At 36.6% G+C, this 18,778-nt stretch overlaps 1 protein-coding gene across 2 annotated transcripts in view; it reads left to right on the plus strand.

Annotated features, from left to right (window-relative positions):
- necab2 (N-terminal EF-hand calcium binding protein 2) overlaps positions 1–18,778 on the plus strand; it is a 97,351-nt gene that overhangs the window by 77,061 nt on the left and 1,512 nt on the right. The window contains exons 8-12 of one of the 2 annotated variants that reach the window (XM_053499896.1): positions 7,104–7,183; positions 9,620–9,676; positions 14,519–14,631; positions 16,515–16,592; positions 17,053–17,144. In XM_053499896.1, coding sequence (XP_053355871.1) covers positions 7,104–7,183; positions 9,620–9,676; positions 14,519–14,631; positions 16,515–16,592; positions 17,053–17,144 — 420 coding nt within the window. The remainder of the gene's footprint in view (positions 1–7,103; positions 7,184–9,619; positions 9,677–14,518; positions 14,632–16,514; positions 16,593–17,052; positions 17,145–18,778) is intronic. The other variant, XM_053499897.1, reaches the window with a different exon arrangement.

Raw genomic sequence — 18,778 nt, forward strand, 5'->3', positions numbered from 1 at the left:
GTCTTATGTGGTCCATATACCACAATACCCATGCAGTAATAAAACCACTATATATTTGAAATGTAGCATAAGAAAATCTCTCCTCTAATCCCAGGGACTCGCTGTACCACACAGCTTCAGGGTTTGTGTGCTTTTATCTTATAGTGAATGTAAGATTTACAATATTGCCTGATCAATTTAGATCCTTCCACGCATGTTCTTTTTACTGGACTGCGTTTTTATGTTCACTTTATCTACTGGCACTGAATTAAATCATGGACATTGCTGAGGAGGCAGGGATCGAGCCAGTCACTGATACACTGCCATGATGTGCTTTTATGTACTATTTTAATGGTAAAGTGTGCTGATCTGGTTCAATTACTTGTTTCTTTTTTCAAAGTAAAGATGCTCAAAATCATGCTCATGCTTAATAAAGCCAGTACTCATGGACTGATCCATATACATTTGAACTGTGATGTAATTTTGGTTATTTTGCATTTATATATCACCACAATATATTTTAAATTAATTCAATTCAATTCAATTTTATTTGTATAGCGCTTTTAGCAATTTTCATTGCCGCGAAGCAGCTTTACATAGTCAAAAGAATTATTTAGGTTTGTATGAAATGTGAATTTGTATGAATCAAAATGGTCAGTTCGTCCTTGGTGATCAAGCCGAGGGCGACAGTGGCAAGGAAAAACTCCCTGAGATGTTAATAGGAAGAAACCTTGAGAGAAACCAGACTCAACAGGGAACCCATCCTCATTTGGGTGAAACAGAAAGCAGTAAATGATCTGCATTTATACAGTGTGTAGGGTGGGAGGCAGTTCAGCTATAATAGCTGATGTTAATTGATGTTAATATGGAGTCCAGGTAGTTATTGAAGACCCAGGTAGACTTGTAAGAAGTTCCAGTCATGAACTATCGAACTGTCAAGTCCCCAGAGAAACAGTTGCCAACACCAGTCAAGGCCAGAACCATTTAGCCAATCAGGAGGGAAACATTAATTTAAGTGATTTTATTTTCAAGTAATTTAATTCAACTGATACAGTGAGTTTACCTCAAGATCCAAACCACAGGTGACACTTCAGAACAGAAACGCCTAATTAGACTTCGCTTGAAAACATCTAAAAAATAATAATAATAAACCTGACCAGTTCTGTTAAAATATTCTTCGAACAGGCAAAGCCAAACTTAACTTGGACCAGCATGATGGCGAGAGAAGAGTATGCAGAAGGAAACAAAGAGATTATGAGACAAATTATCCCACATCATCCATTAAGCATGGCAAGTTGTGATTGCCAGTGGAACTGGGTCATTGCTGTTTATTGATGTAACAACTAATGGAAATAGCAGGAAGAATTCTCAAAAGTGTAGAATTATAATTTCAGATTCAGTCAAACAGTGCAACATTAATAGCATGGTGCATTACAGTATAGATGGTTAGTGAATGAAAAAAAACTTCAGAAGCACGCCAAAAGTTGATAATAAAGAAACTGAATATTCTAAAATGTTCAAGGCAGTCATCCAATGCTTTAGACAAAACAAGCAGCAACTAAAATGGGGTTGCAGTAAAGGCCTGGCAAAGCCGTTCACGGGAGGAAAGTTAGCATGTGGTGATGTCAGTGGGTGACAGTTAAGCAGACTTTGACAACAAAGCATTTGCATCCATAAAACAAAGCATTTTGGCCTGTGAACATTGAGTGCCTGAGTAAAAAGGGTTATATATATATATTTTGTTCATTATTGATAGTGATTAAAATAAAGCACAGCTAAATTTTACACATTTAAAAAAATACATTTGTTTTTTATCTTTTCTTATTTCTTTCTCTCTGCTTAGTATCATTTCATTATGACTGAGTTCTTACTGTATATTGATGTTCTCTCTCCTGCGTTACACTGATCAGACAGCACTTTGCTAGATGAGAAGCAAAATTTAAGCCATTTTCAGGCACAGCATCCTGCAACGTTTTTCCAAAAGCTTTGCTTAACTGAGAATCTTAAATGCTCTGAAATAGTGGCTAGGATTGAAATTGTAGAGCTGGCGTAGTTTAATGAACACTTCTGTGTCACACTATTTCATTTTAAAGCATTCTGCAAGATTCATTCAGATATGTTACCTCCCTTTAGTTGTTAAGAAGAAGCTATACGTAGCTTTTAACTGCTTTGGCCGCTTTAACTGATGGTGAGATAAAGGGACAGTTGAGAGATTTTAGTGGAGGGGTATTGTGCGGATGTGTGATGAATCATGGCAGGGCTAGTATTCTGCTCAAATACTTAACCTCAGTTTTTTTATGATGATGCTTTCTCATGTACCGGTAATTAAACAGGACTCAGACAAATCTTGGAGTTATTGATATAATTTTTTTACCCTTGAATATTATAGCATCTCAAATTATGTTTATGAGCTTAAAGTCTGCTGACATGAAACTGTGACAAATGCATAAGTATGCAGTCCTTGTTTTGACGTGGTGCACTAATTAATGACATTTGTATGTTCCTTAATATTTTGCAGCACGCCTACAGTGTAGTTTGAGGAAATGAGTGTGCGGATTTTCCATCTGTTATGTGTCTGCCTGTATGGTACCACAGCTACTCACTCTGACGGCTGTCATCAGTACGGCTGTCGTGCAGTTACAAGACTGTAGACTTCAAAGTTAGACCAGCTTTCCCAAACTTTGTTTCCAGTTTAAGCAATCATAAATTTGACACAGTTTACTGGTGAAATGTTATTAATGCTATCATCTTTATTTTCTCATGATTATAATCCCATCTTTTACTGTAAATAAAAATGTTTTAGTCTTCATTTTTCAACTTTGAAAATACATTGCCTGGCGAAAAAAAAGTCACCACCTGGATTTAACTGAGCAAATAGTTATGGTCCATCCATTGGATAATTACTGCAGTGATTAATACGGTTCAGCTGCTATCAAGTTTATTAATTCTAACTGAAGCAGTGAGTATCTTCTGCTGCTGTAGCCTATCTGGGAATACAACAGTAGAACTCACATCTATGTTTAATAGTAAAACTAAGAGCGTTTCTAAACACACAATGTGAAGAGAACTCAAGGGATTAGGACTAAACAACTGTGTAGCCTTAAGAACACCACTTATTAGTGAGGCTAAACAGGAAACAAGCCTTCATTTTGCTAGGAACTTTTTTCCATGGACTGTGGAGCATTGGAAAAAGGTCATGTAGTCTGATAAGTCCCTGGTTACCCTGTTCTACAGTGATGAGCGCATACAGCCTGTGGGAGCAGGGTCTGGTCAATTCCCGCCTCTGGTCTGTGTGCGTTGATTTTGCTTGTTCTCCCCGTGCTTGGTGGGTTTCCTTCAGGGGCCCCGATTTTCTTCCACGGTCCAAAGACATACAGATTAGGTTAATTGGCATTCCCAAGTTGTCCACAGTGTGTGAATAAGCATGTAAGTGTGTGTGCGCTGCGATGATTCGGCACCCCATTCATGTCCCCTCAGTCTCCTGGTTAGGCTTCAGGCCCCCTGAGACCGTATATGAAGGGAAAGTGGTATAGATGTGGTATAGATGAGTATTTTCTAAGATTTGATTGAGATCTTATCTGAAGATTAGGTGGCATTTAAATTCATTAAACTCATTGTCATGTTCAAAAAAAGAATTTGAGATGATTTTACTGTAGTGGTGTTACATGGCACATTACCTGTGGTCATAAAGCAGTAGACATAGACAGCAACAATATGCAAATAAATTAACTGGTATTACGCCACAGTCACTGGTCTGAACCGTTAATAAAAGGCAGGATGTACCCATGCTTATAGTACATGTTGTTTACATCAAATTCTGACCCTACCATTCCAAACGTCACAGCAAAAATTGAGCCCCCTGCAATGTTTTTTTTTTTTATCTTTTGTTGTACATTTTTTCCAGTCCATGTATATGCGGCACCTGGTGTGGTCTTCTTCTGCTTCGAGGTTTGATGTGTCTTGCATTTAGAGATGCTCTTCAGCATACCTCGGGTTTAACGAGATGTTATTTGAGTAACTGTTATCCTACTATGAGCTTGGAATAGTCTGGTCATTCACCTCAAGACATTTTTGCCCAGAAAACTGCTGCTCACTGCATATCTAAAGGATTATTAGGAACACCTGTTCAATCTCTCATTAATGCAGTGGTTCTCAAACATTTTCTGTCATTCCCCACTTAAGGTGGTGGGCGAATTTTCAAGCCCCACTTGTCAACAAAATGATAACGAAAACGGCCAAGTGTACTATTTATTGAAAAATCAATTTCTAAACAAGTAAGATCAAATAACACCAAGTTCAAAACAGATAAAATACACGTGCAATTGTTATAACAGTCTTACTTTGTCACTTATCTAGAGCTTTCTTTCAAAAAAGTTAAGTGGCTTATTAATGTGACTGGGGTGTGTTGTCGATAAGTGTCTTCTTACTTTGTCTCATGCTGTCTGCTGCCAGCGGTTTAAGACAAACACACATGGGTCTCTCCTCTGCCCCACCATCACCACCATGAATCCAAGCACAACATAGGCTTCATCATGTTTTCCTTTCGGCTGGATTTTTGGTTGATTAGGCTGATGATGCTGAAACACCTGCTTATTTGTGGTCCATGTAACAAATGTATCCATTGATGTTATTATGCTCACTACATACAGTACGCTACTGTGTTATGGTCTAAAATGCCCCAGACCTAGGCCACGGATTGCCCACCTAAATTCATAGGTTTATGGTTTACAAATTACAAAAATTATAACAAATGAATTTAATCATAAAGTAAGCAATATAAAAAAAATGTTTTATAGGGGGAAAATATATAAATTATATATTTTTTCATATACCACATGTATATTTTATATTGCTTATTTTATAATAAAATCATTTCCTGTAATTTTTCACCATAAACACAATTTATTTAGTGTAATTTGTGATAAATAATTTGTTATTTGTACATTGACAAACCCCTGCAAAATAAATGTGCCATAAAATAATCATTTTTGGGGATTTGTATTAATCGTCTCGACGGCTGTCACGTGCCTAGGGTTAATTATAATAGTAATAATATATTCGATAATAATAAACCTTTGAATGTATGTCCTAATATAATAATTGATAGAGATTATGTAGGGGGGCAATCCGTGGCAGGGGGGGATTTTAGCGCATAACACCTGTTTGTGTCCGCGGTAAAGTTAGTTTTATATTCGCATCTCCGAATTCAATAGCTGCGTAAACAAACCCGCAAATAAGATACCCAGATATATATATATATATATATATATATTTCCTCTCTACATTGTCTTTAAGCTACATTCGCCTTAAATTATACAAGTTTAAAAGCATAAACACCATTATTCTCTACGGCGCAACGAATGATTTAGGGATCATCACAAAATGCCGCAAAGCAACAAAAAGTGTAGAACGATATTGATCTTCCCTTCTGTTCAGCGCCTGAAGGATCAAAAAGCAACTTTGTTACCACACTGGACTATATGCCAGACTAGTACTGCCTAATAAAATATTAATGCTTAACAAAAATACAGAAACATCAGCATACACATAGGAATAAATGAAATTACATATATAATACCGAATGTCTCCTTATATATTGTTCCTCTGCAATTAACATGCCGACGTTAAACCGTTATTGTTGCACTATGGTTCCACTTTTTCTTTGATGTTATTTTAATTTATTTGTATTAATGATCCATTTCTTTGTGTGTGATTATTTAGTTTCGAGTGTCCGATAAAGAAAATAAAGATTAAATAAATCAATAAAGAAAAGCATGAATTAGAATAGGTACTTTACTATTATTTTCCACTAATTCCCTCCCGTTCATTGCGCCCCACCTGTCATATCTCTATTCCCCACTAGTGGGGCGCGCCCCACAGTTTGAGAACCACTGCATTAATGCAATTATCTAATCAACCAATCACATGGCAGTTGCTTCAATGCGCACAACCATTTCGAGGGTTTACAAAGAATAGTGTAAAAAGGGAAAAACATCCAGTATGTGGCAGTCCTGTGGGCGAAAATGCCTTGTTGATGCTAGAGGTCAGAGGAGAATGGGCCGACTGATTCAAGCTGATAGAAGAGCAACTTTGACTGAAATAACCACTCGTTACAATTGAGGTATGCAGCAAAGCATTTGTGAAGCCATAATACACACAACCTAGATGGGCTACAACAGCAGAAGACCCCACCGGGTACCACTCATCTGCACTACAAATAGGAAAAAGAGGCTACAATTTGCACAAGCTCACCAAAATTGGACAGTTGAAGACTGGAAAAATTTTGCCTGGTCTAATGAGTCTCGATTTCTGTTGAGACATTCAAATGGTAGAGTCAGAATTTGGCGTAAACAGAATGAGAACATGGATTCATCATGCCTTGTTAACACTGTGCAGGCTGGTGGTGGTGGTGTAATGGTGGGGGATGTTTTCTTGGCACATTTCTAAAGAATGCTTTCAGCACCTTGTTGAATCAATGGCACGTAGAATTAAGGCAGTTCTGAAGGTGGAAAGGGGACAAACACCGTATTAGTATGGTGTTCCTAATAATCCTTTAGATGAGTGTGTGTGTGTGTGTTTATATATATATATATATATATATATATATATATATATATATATATATATATATATAGGACTATTCTGTGTAAAACGCAGAGATCATTGTGGTGATAATCCCAGTAGATCAGCAGTTTCAGGACTACATAGACCAGTATAGCGCCAGATAACAATTTCTTCCCCTTTCTGATGCTTAGTTTAAAGAGCAGATAGTCTTGGCTGTGTCTACATGCCTAAATGCAGTGATTTGCTGCCATGTGTATGTCTGATTAATTATTTGTAATAAGCAGTTGAACAGGTGTACCTAATGAAGTGGCCGAAGGGTATACACATAACAAACATTGAAAAAAAAAAAACTATTATTCATTATCATTAAATATAACAAAAGCAATTGTGCTTTAAAACCCAGACTTTAAAAGTGAAAATAGTACGGGTAACATATCCAAGTCCCACTGCTACTCTGCTTTAAAAGTTTCACAGGGAGGCATGGGAGACACATTGCCATCATTCATTATTCACTGTCAGTTAGCACGCTGGGATGATTGTATCTGATGTCTTGTTCCTAGGTCCTGTTGAGGTAAGGAAAGAAGGCCTGGAAATGCAGATCAACCGTCTGGCTGAGCTGATTGGACGTCTGGAGAACAAGGTAGCACGCTAATTCCAATCATCATAAAAGGTCAAATTCTGAATATAGATATTTTCACTTGTATGTAAACCATGTGAAATTTGAATTTTTGTATTCATGGCATGCTAACATGGCACTGCCAGTGATAAAATGATAAACAATATTCTAAATTATTTATTATTATTATTATTATTATTATTATTATTATTATTATGTACATAGGGAGAATATAGGGTGTTGCTAAGCAATGTGGTCCCTGGTTAATCCTGTAGATTTTGACAGAAATGCTTTAAACTGTAAGCGCTACTTACATTTGCAGCTCATTTAGAAATATACATTTGAGTAAGTATATAAAACATTTCACCAGTTCTTGCCTCTACATTACGTGTGAAACCAACAGATTTATTGTCATTTAGATTATGTCAATAGAGAACTAAGAAAAATGTTAAATAAGAAAAATAATTGTCCTTGTGTGGCATTAATTTAACGGTGCAACAAACGGTTAAACTTGAGGGGGTGGTGGGGAATAGTCTAGTCTATTGTACTGTAGACATGATTTTATTATCCATAGACATCGAGAGTCACTATGAAAACTATGACATTTATTGTAACTTATGTCATTTATGATATAGAGATATGACTTAAAATTGTTTTTGAAAGGTAAATTCAGTAGGTGTTCACAATTCACTAGTGTACGTTAAAAACCATCATGATGTACCAACAGATGTTGCTGATGTGTGCTGATAAACATATTTATTTATTTATTGAATAAGGAGCATAAGTAGTTTAAAAGCTAGGAGTAAAGCAGGATATCACTCCATCTTTTGCTATAATGATCATAGCACATGATAGTATACAATCACGAGTTTAGGCCTACAGCTGAATGAGGCATCACTCTCATCACAGTGCTCTTGTTATCTGTATAATACGCTCCTAGTGTTCAGGGAAAATGAATTTCCTTTACTTCCTGCAGTGGTGTCATAAAGACCTCCATCACTGGAGCTCCTGCCATTCACCCCCACAGTGATTGCCATCCTCACCCATCCACAGCAAGATGGATATAATTTCCGGCCACTACGGGAGATCTGTGCAGATGTATAGCGTCATTAGCAACCATTATGTATTCAGCTCTTTCAGTCGAGTGGAGCGTGCTGACACTAGATCTTAGCCTCCATCCACTCTATCTCATTCATTTAATAGTGTGAAAATGCTTCTCTTTGTGCCAAAAAATATTAGTATAATATATGTCAGTGATTTGCCCATGCGCTTTTATCATAATCATCCTAATTAATGTTCAGCAAGATATAGGTGAAGATTTATCACCATCTGTATTTATCCTTCCAAAAATGTGCTATAGGGAAAGATATCGGCCCATCCAGATGTGTCTGTTTAGACAATATTACTTAAGTTGTTTCCGTGCTTAAGTGAACAGTACATTGTGCATCTGTTTTGCCTAGCTTGCATGCGTCATTAAATACAAGCAGGCAAGCAAGATTTAATCTTAAGGGAAATGGACTGTACAGTTAGAATAGAAATAAGCTGTAATTAATACTGATCACTGTCTGTCAGCTATAGTGATCTGTCTTGAAAATAAAATGTGCACTAGAGTGCAAGTAATGGCCCAAACATTTGAGGAAAATTTATTCAGTGAAGATCTTTCTAACCTTTATAGAATTCATAATCATGAATTATTAATTAGGATTCAGAGGCTTGTTTCAAGTTTATTGTGACTTTTAAGTTTATTATGCAGTTTCTCAGTATCATAGTTTACATTAGAATTGCAAGACCTGAATATGAATGAAGTATCATTATTAAGGGGCAGTGTATTTTATTTTCCTTTTTCATAATACAAGTTATTTTTCGGTGTCTTGTGGTTGAAACAGAGGGACTGTTTGAAAATTAGCACCATTTTATTTGCGGCTCAGTTTTATCCATTTGAGAAAAGTCAGGCTGAACAGCATGGTTGGTTTGGTTTGGTTGTTTGTGTGGAGTGACCAGTGATTACATGTGACTCCTGTTAAATGTTTTCCAGGCACCTTTTTCGTGTACCTTTTTTGATAAGTGCACATAACTGAATGATGATAATCATACTATTAACAATAACAGCTAAAATATATATTATAATTCCATTATAAGAATGGAAACCTTTCAGAAGTTAAAGGGTATAGGGGTTTCATTAGGGGAATAAAGGAGACTTATTTGTACCTATTAGAAGACCACCTACAGTAGTAGCGGAAAGCTTGTATTCTGAGAAGCTATTTTGTTAACCTTCTATCCATTTCTGTAGCGAGACAGAGCAGGCAGGTGCTTATGGTTAAAGCATGCACTTATCTCTCTGACCTCAGGGTCTGTGTGGATAAGTACTGTATGCAGGTGGGGGAGGGGGGTTGGGGGAGACACAACTAAGGAGCAAAGCTGATTTCATGAGTGGTTATTCTGTCTCTGTTCCTGTTACAGACAGTCTGGTTTGACCTGCATCAGCGGCTAACTGACACTGATGGGACAGCTAGTGCAGTAAGTACTGGGGCAAGCCTCATGCATGTAGAATATTCCATCCATCAATTTTGTGGAATTTTTCTTTCCTGGACTTTTTTTAACTGGCTGCATGAAATTTGTAAGTTGCTACCTTTTGTGGTAGCATTTTGAGTGGTAGCCTGATTATCTGGAGATAATGCACAGCATCTTCTAGCCTGCTGTGATGCACACCAGCACCTGACCTACAACGTTTGAGGAATGCAATATACCCTTATCTCCAGTCGTACAATCATCGCAGGCTTAGACATTCATTTTTTTTCCTTTAACCCCAAGTATAAGAGCCATAAGCAGCCTGGTACATTACCAGTCCAACCTTCTAAGTGTTGGGTAAAATGCTGCTTTTGTGGTCTACAGAAAGTGCATTCCATCAATCTTTAATTGCATTGTTGGCCAAGAGGAGGTTCCTACTTAGAATTTTCTCTTCTTAGAGGAACAGTTACAGTATTTCTAGGCTTTTGTTTCTAAGCATTTTAGGAGACTAAATAACCGCCAGAGAGATTCACACCGCTAGTGTGATTGTTGTAATTTCATAAACCAAATGGCTTACTTTACAAAAGGCAGAATGGGAAATGAAGGTCAAACACTATGAAACCACTTCAGGGCACTGCCAAACGGATGGAAAAAATGCAATTCGTATATTTACTTCTGTTAAATCTGTTACATATGAATATCCTTTTGTATTTCCAGCAACATGCTCCATTAATGTATTAGAAATTATGGATTGTTAATGAGAACCGATGCCCTTTGGGATGTCCGGGTTACCATGGTAGAGAGCTGGTGGCTCATGGGAGCACTGTGCACAGTTTCTGATGAAAAATACATGTTAATGGAACAGCAGTGCAACTGCGCTTCTGCTCCCCCACCCAAACTACAGCTCTGAGATCCATGTGTACTGAGCTTATCTGCATCCTGCCTCTGATTTGCACAAAGATATGCGCATGCAGGGTTGTGAGGAAACAGAATCACTCTCATTTACCATCATTAATCCTTGTTAGCTTTTACACTCAGCTGTCACAGCACAAATAGAATTAGTGCAAGATGTGTGTGTGTTTGTGTTTGTGTGTGTGTGTGTGTGTGTGTGTGTGTGTGTGTGTGTGTGTGTGTGTGTGTGTGTGTGTGTGTGTGTGCGCGTAGGATCATTTGTAGCAGAGTGTTCTAAGGACCTAAGGGATATTTTTATATAGTGTTAATAATAATATATTATTTTAAAGAGGTGCTTTATTACAAGCATCTGAATGAAAAAAAAAAAAAAAGGCAGATGTCTTAAAAATTAACAGCTTCAGAAGAAAAACTGATGATATTTAGTGTCATATTCATTTAAATAATGCTTCACAAAACAAAATGATAGTACAGTCATGGAGAAGGCTTTTGTTGATTTCTATCACTTTGCTGATTGTAGTTTTGGTGGCTGTGTAATTATAGCTGTTAGGCACATTTGGGTGGTATTTCACTTAATTTTTAGCTGTCACTGGCTAATTTCAATGTATTTGCATGCATGCATTGTTTTTACTCAAGTGAAAAAAAGAAGAAAAAAACTTACTTTTACATATTTTTACTTTTACATTTAGTAGAGATGGAAAAAATTATGAAAGTGTTACAAAAGCAGATGAGATACAAATAGTAATAGGAGGCACATTGTCATGCGATTGTTTGTTTATTAGCTTATCTTCTTTGATTGTCTTAAACAACCAGTCAATTTTTCCTTGGGCTCAGGTGTAAAGAGATCCAGTGCCTGTTCTTCTCATGTTTACGTCGGTTTGTTTTGGGTTCACGTGTTTCTTCCTACCACCTACAGTGGGTTGGACTGGATAGTAGGTTGGATCTTAATTTGCCCCTAGGAGCGAATGAGTGTGTAGATGTCATGCAGAGGTAATTGGTTCAATCCAAGCTACTACTGTAGCTCGCTATTGAAAAAATCTGTCATGTCAATTCAAAACCAAATACAGGTGTAGGTCTTTGGAATAAACAGAAAGTTAGTGGCTGTGTGTTACATCTCTAATGACTTATGCCACCCTTTTGCCAGTGTAGGAAATGCCATGGAAGAGTTATGCCAACAATATTCTCAACCCCAACCCCTCATGTCCCTCATTTTAAGCATTAAGTAGGTGCCCTAAGACAGCTCCTCAGCTCCTCTGACAGCTCCTCTTTTAAATAGACACCTTGTCAACTCTACTACTGAATTCTAAAGACGTCCAGTCCCCTTTTCTGTTTAAGCTTATACCGGTAGAGAAAACTTGTGAGTAAACATTCTGCCAGTCTCCACTGTTGTGTATCGCTGCAGCTTTAGCTATTTTTAAGGTCTTCACCTTGCAGGGCTCTTCTAGACCAGCATGCAGGCCCATATAGATGGAGCTGAAATATTAAGACTGATTGATTTGAACTACGGAAAGGACAGAAAGAGATAGGCAGCTTGGCAAAGGTTGACAGAAGAGAAAGGGCGAAGGAGAGAGAAAATCAAAACCATGGAAGGAGATACATAACAGCTTATCTGCCAGCCATCCTGGTCATTCAAGGCCATTATCATTATCAAGGCAGAAGAAAGAGCACATGCATTGCCTAAAATTAGGAATGACATTGTTGTTGCTCAACCCATTCCATTTTCCAAGCCTCATTGCTTTAACCCTGTTTAAGGATAGCTCACTATGTAAATATATGCAAATTATGATGGGGGATGAACCTGTGATTTACTAACCATTCTAAGAGCAGGAGAGATGGGTGGAATGTGGGAGAGATGGCAAATGAGTGAGGATGGTATTCCCCAGTTTCCATGGCAACAATAATTTCCATAATCCTCTTTTAAGGTTGCATCCCAGTGTTCACCACACCTCACACAGTAAGAACTCTGTTCCATTCACACTGTACAGCATAAACATCACAGAACAGGCCTGCGTGAACTTTTACAAGCAGTAGAGTTCAAAGCATGACTAGCCTCTTTAATACACTTAATTTTGGGCATTTATTAAAATGCAACAAAAACTCACCATAGTCCTATGAATCTTTTTATTTATAAATACAATATATACGTACATGTTGACAGCATAGAGCTCAGACATCTCAGACATTATACACTGGGGAAATAAAACCTCAAACATTTCCTATTACTTAATGCTCAAGACTCAGTGTAGTGTCTGTTTCCAGGTGTAGTGAATAAAGCATAGCATATAAAATTTTTTGAAGAATACAAATCCTGGCCAAATACAACCTGCAGTCGGATTCAATTCAATAAGAAAAAACTGTCAAACAAAATCATAAAGCGAAGAATATAAAATGTGCAAAATAATATGAACTGTAATTTTCTAGCCTTCAGGCCCATAACAGACTACACAGATCTCCCACTGAGCATCTTGATTGTTTATGCTTACTTTATGGGGCATCTTCATCCAGTCCGACAAGCACACTGGGGTTAATGCGAGCTTTTGACGGCTCCTTGCTGTTCAAGAAAACTAACAAATTATAGGAATACAGTCAGTACAAATTGAGCTCTTACAGAATAACCCTGTGGTTAAATATTAAGAAAAAAAGATCTCAATAATCTAGTTCTACTCAATATTGAATATATACTGTACATATAATGTTACTGTGACTAAGGGTGGGCTGGGATTAGTAATGGAGTTTTTCTGATTGCATGTTAAGGTGTTAAGTGTTACGTAGTGCTGCTGATGAGGTCCTGGGTTTATTATCAGGATTGAGTTTGCTTTATGTCTAGGCCCTGGGGAAACTAGTGTTTGTTCTATAAAACAGGAGTTCTTACTAGTTTCAATTAGTCTTTATTACTCCACCCTGGGAAGAGCTAGTCAGAGACCTCTAAGGAACGATATTTGAGGATTTACATTTCTGAGTGATATCCTGACGCATGGATGAACCGGATATCAGGATGAGTTGCCACAAATCATCACACTGCAAAAATGTATTTTTTACACATTAAAAAATATATATATATATATATATATATATATGGTGGTGTATCCATAAGCCATTCATCATACTACAATCCTTATAATGCCTTAATTTCTTAAGTCCTAAATGTTTCAATTCCATTTAATTACTAAGTACTTTATCAAGTGATAAATAGGTCAATATTCCATTTTTTTGGTCAAATTTTTAGATGCTTCGCTATAACACAACAGCATGCTCACTGCCCTGTTTAGCTCTATAGAGTTATAATTGAACCTAGCTTCCTAGTGGGAACAAGCGATATTAGAGAACTATGGGATAATAATAATAATAATAATAATAATAATAATAATAATAATAGTACCTTGGAATCATCTGACACATGGTAACAGAAACTGCACCTGCTGTATCAAGCACAGTTACATTTTGTTTAACTGTCCTAAGTCCTATTATAGCTCCCAATTAACACAAAAACACATTTGCCCTTACAATGGAAGATCATGAGTTCAAACTTGTAACGATCCCACCACCAAGATCTTTCTACCAAGAGTTTATGAAAAACCCACATATTAAGGGTACAGCTTTCTAGTTCAAAATGATGATTTTCTCTTTGGAGAACCTTTTTATTATTGTGTACGTATATGAAGTTTATATTCATAGAAATGATTTTTTTTTCTGCAATTGTTCTTTTCTATTTTTATTTTATTTAAACAAATTAGATACATTTTGAACACATTTGCTGTAAGTGCCATGATGTCTGATGAAACCTGATTGTCAGCGTCCACAATTATTATTGGCTGGGATTTAAGATGGCACTCATTAGCCAGTTTGTTTCTTTATCTCCCTTCTGTTTTCCCAGCACTGTGCCACTGATTGGCTTATTATGCAATGTTCCCTTATTATCTTTCTTCTTTTTTCACTTTGCAGTCCCTCTACCTGATTCGTCAGGAGATGAAGGTATCCCAGAAGCAGCTGGGAGAGTTTTGTGAAGCTCTAAAGCAGTATCTGAAGAATGTCTCTGCCCAGAGGGACTGTTTCCAGTGAGTGTGTGCACACATCTATTTATTAATGAGCTGAGTCAATTTTAATCATGTGTACTCTACTTTCACTGCTATTTTACTGTCCATAATCTATAAACAGTATGTATGTCATTTCCAGATGTTACTTATTTTACTTTGTCATTACCTGGATTTAATGGAAAAGCTACAATAAATCTGGGTGCCTGTAATCAGAGCTAGTGTTGTTCGGCTGAAGGTTGTTGTTTTTTGCTGATTTAAAAAGGTGGAAATAAGTGTTTATTAAACTTTTAAATTCATGCCAGATGACAAGCAAGAAATGTAAGATTGGTTTACATCGTCTAATTATGATATGTATGAAATATACATCATATTCATTATGAGATTTAATGCAAGATTTTTCAATTTTCAATTTTTTCAAGTTATAGATGCAAAACAACAAATCTAGACTGTGAATCCCAGAAATTATTATTTTTTTCATTTTTTCAATTCAATCTGGAACTTTTGATTATGCAAAAAAAATCACAATTGAAATGTGTGCATCTTATTTACTCTACCACTACTCAAAAGTTCGGACACACCATCTAATTCCATGGTCTTTCTTGATTTTTCTTTTAACATTGTAAAACAAAGATAAAGGCATCCAAAATATGCAGTAATCTCTTTTGAACAGTTGATATTGAGATGTGTTTGCTACTTACATGTGCAGTAAGCTCTGTAAAGCCTTCATAACGGCTATCATAATCTGAGGTTTCTGAGGCTGGTAACTCTAAATGATCCGCAGAGGCAGCTTTTGCAGCAGAGGTAACGTTTGCTTCTGCTTTCCTGGGATGTTCTTTATGAGATGATGGTGTGTTTCATCATGGTGCTTTATGAGTTTTGCAAGAACAGTTCCAGAACAGCTGACTTCCATATCTTAAAATAACAACTGACTGTTGTTGTTGCTTAATTACCCAGTGCCATATGTGTTATTTTATAGTTTTTTTTTTATGCAGAATTTAGAAAATGTATGCATACAGTAACTGTGTCCAAACTTTTGACTCGTACTGTATTTACAGAAGGACATAGAAAAAGAATATATATTATTTAAATAGCTTATTTTGTAGTGTTTGTGAGAGGTTATACTCAGGCATCTGGTCAAATTAAGAACCTTCATTTTTTTTTTCTGACCATATAATTCTCATCATGAATTCTGTTAATAGAATAATATCTGGATAGTTGCCATTACTCAGGAATGAACATGCAATTCATACCGTTTTTTTAATACCAATAAATGTTTTTTTTTTAATATTTATATATATATACCCTTTTCCCCTTTACATTTTGTCAGGCTCTTATTCAACTTGCTTATTAAATTTATTTTCTTTCTTACGAGTCACATATTTGGACGTGAGAAGTCCATGTAAATTGAGAGACTGGCATAAACCGGAGTTGATAAAAAAAATTTATAAATTCAGTCACATTAATACCAAAGACTTTCAGTTGCTCAAATGTGCAGACACAAAAGCATTTCCACTCGAGTGATCTCTTTCTAAGCAGGTGTTAAACAGACCTGTACGCACTAGCCACAGGATTACCTCCTCTAATGAAAGCTTTGAGGCAGTCAATACACACTGTCAGGTTTATCTACACATATGATGTAAGCTGGATGCAATACAAAGAACTACTGCCACCCAGTGGGGTTTTGCACACGGCTATTAATTATGACTTGATTCTGTAAAATGTTTTATTAAATTATTAAATTCTAGCAGAAAAGTTAGTTGTTTTTATCTCTACATATGTTCTGCCTTTTCCTCCCCTGCTCTCGCTCTCTCTCTCTCTCTCTCTCTCTCATGCTTTCACACTCTCTCGCTCATGCTCTCTCTCTCTCTTTCTCTCTCTCTCTCTTTCTCTCTCTCTCTCTCCAGTGTGACTGCAGTGCGGCTTCCTGATGGCCTCTCTTTCGTTATGTATGAGTTCTGGGATGGAGAGGAAGAATGGAAAAGGTTCCCCGCTTGCTTTTTAGATCTAAATTAGTGTCCGTTCACGTGTCCATTATCCAGTATCATTGTCCATAACAGTCTAAAGTCATTTTCAAGTCTGAACTGACTTAGCTGCACTGCTTATATGCAGTGTTTTCTACAGTGCTTACCTACTGTACTATAGATTAAGCGTTTTATGACTTATTGATGCTTCAGGGGACGTGCTGTGAGAGTAATGGTGCTCTCCAGCAGCGAGTGCTTTATTAATAATTTAATCAAACATAGATTTTAGCACATTGAATAAAGAAAGCTAATGGTTAAATTAGGTCCAGAATGTTATAATGTTATAATTGTGGGGTATTCCTACAATAAGTTGTGTCTCAGACTGTGTGTCGTGTTATTTCAATGTCTATTATTAAAAGTAGGCAGATGTACATAAGCCCACTGTTTGTTCACCTCTTAACTGTATCTGCTTGTTGATCAGACACCTCCAGAGTGCAGCCTGCAAGGCCTTCCAGCATGTGAAAGTGGACACATTGTGCCAGCCGGAGGTCATGTCCACTGTGGCTGTGCCAGGTGAGGCTGTTTGGGAAATGACTGAACACTGATGCTATTTGTAGTACAGTATGTTTATATTGTCCAGGTGGACTTCAGGGTGAACAAATGGTGTGAGGGGTTATTTTTAAATATGAACATGGACACAGTGTGTATTGAGGACCAGGATGGTAGTCTCTTCCTCCCCAGAGCACTAGTGATCACTGAATGATTTGATGAGAATAAAAATTGCTTTTGAGGACACCATCTCAGTTTAGTCAAGAGGGGACTAATTCTTTTGGAAGAGTGGTGTTCATCTGTTCAGTACTGTGCAGTTTTTTCAACTTAACACTTTTCCCCCGTATAATGATGCTGAGCCTAGACCTGACCGACCGAAGCAACTCCAGAGCACAGCATCCTTTAACACTATAACTTTCTGAAATATGGTCGATCTGAACTTATCAGACCACTTGACACCACTTTATCCATTGCTCTAACATTTAACCTTTATGTTCCCATTTTTTTTTTTTTTTTTTTTTTTTGATTAGATACCACTAACATGTGGTTTTCTTTTGGTCACAAGGCCCTTGACCTGTAACTACTCAGTAAAATGTAAGTCGTCTGGATCAAGGTATCTGCCAAATGCAGTAAATGTAAATGTCACTAAGATATTTATTTCCAATCCTTTGAATTCTTATTTTATTGTGTGTGTCAAAATGCTGTTGCTTTCTCTATTAAACGTAGCTGATTTCTATTGTTTATGATGCAGCTTTCTCAAGCATTTAAGTGGTCTCTGATATATGTATTTGTCCATGTCAGTGCATATTTATTGCCAGTCTCAAATTAAATCAGGAGGATTGCTTTAGAAAGGGCATCTGTAATTTCCAAGCAGTAAATGTATTGTTGTTGATGATCCCATTTAATTAAAGTGGAAAGTCTACAATTTAATCATAGCTTGATTGCTTCATTTCAGTTTGGCTGTGTAGTAAGACTGTCAAAACCTGCATACATTTACATACATGGCTACAACAAATCTTTACACATTTTTGTGCATAACTGAATTAATATAATATAATATAATATAATATAATATAATATAATATAATATAATATAATATTCTTTGTCAGTGTGTCTGAACCTAAAGTTAAAAATACACCTAATTACTGCACTTTAAAATGAAACTCTTAAAAACACAATTAGAACTGAAATATGACACAATTTAGTCTTGAACCTTGAATAATTCTGAAAGCCTTTTCTCAGAACAACCCACATGGGATGTACCGTTTTGAGTATGGTGGTGGATCATTAATACTTGCGCTGTTTTCTATTTAGTCCGTGGGCTCATTTGACATCAGGAATTCCTAAATATTACAAGATTAATTACATGAAACCTACATATAAATCAACAGAGAAATAGGTACAGTATGACCATCTTAGTCTCTAGATTTGAACTCAACTTAAAACCTGTTTTCTGAATTAAAAAGGGAGCTCTACATTTATAAACCCAAAAAATATGAGACTGAATGTTTTTTTTTTTTTCTGGAGGATTGTCCTCTACAAGTGCTTTACAGTTTAACATTTAACATTTTGTCTCTGTCCTGTTATTCTCTGGCTTCATAAAGTACCCACTGTGGAGTTGCTGTGATAAATTTGAGTTCGGTATTTTACAAAAATA

Source organism: Clarias gariepinus, chromosome 7 (genome assembly GCF_024256425.1).
Source record: "Clarias gariepinus isolate MV-2021 ecotype Netherlands chromosome 7, CGAR_prim_01v2, whole genome shotgun sequence".
Taxonomy (NCBI): Eukaryota; Metazoa; Chordata; class Actinopteri; order Siluriformes; family Clariidae; genus Clarias; species Clarias gariepinus.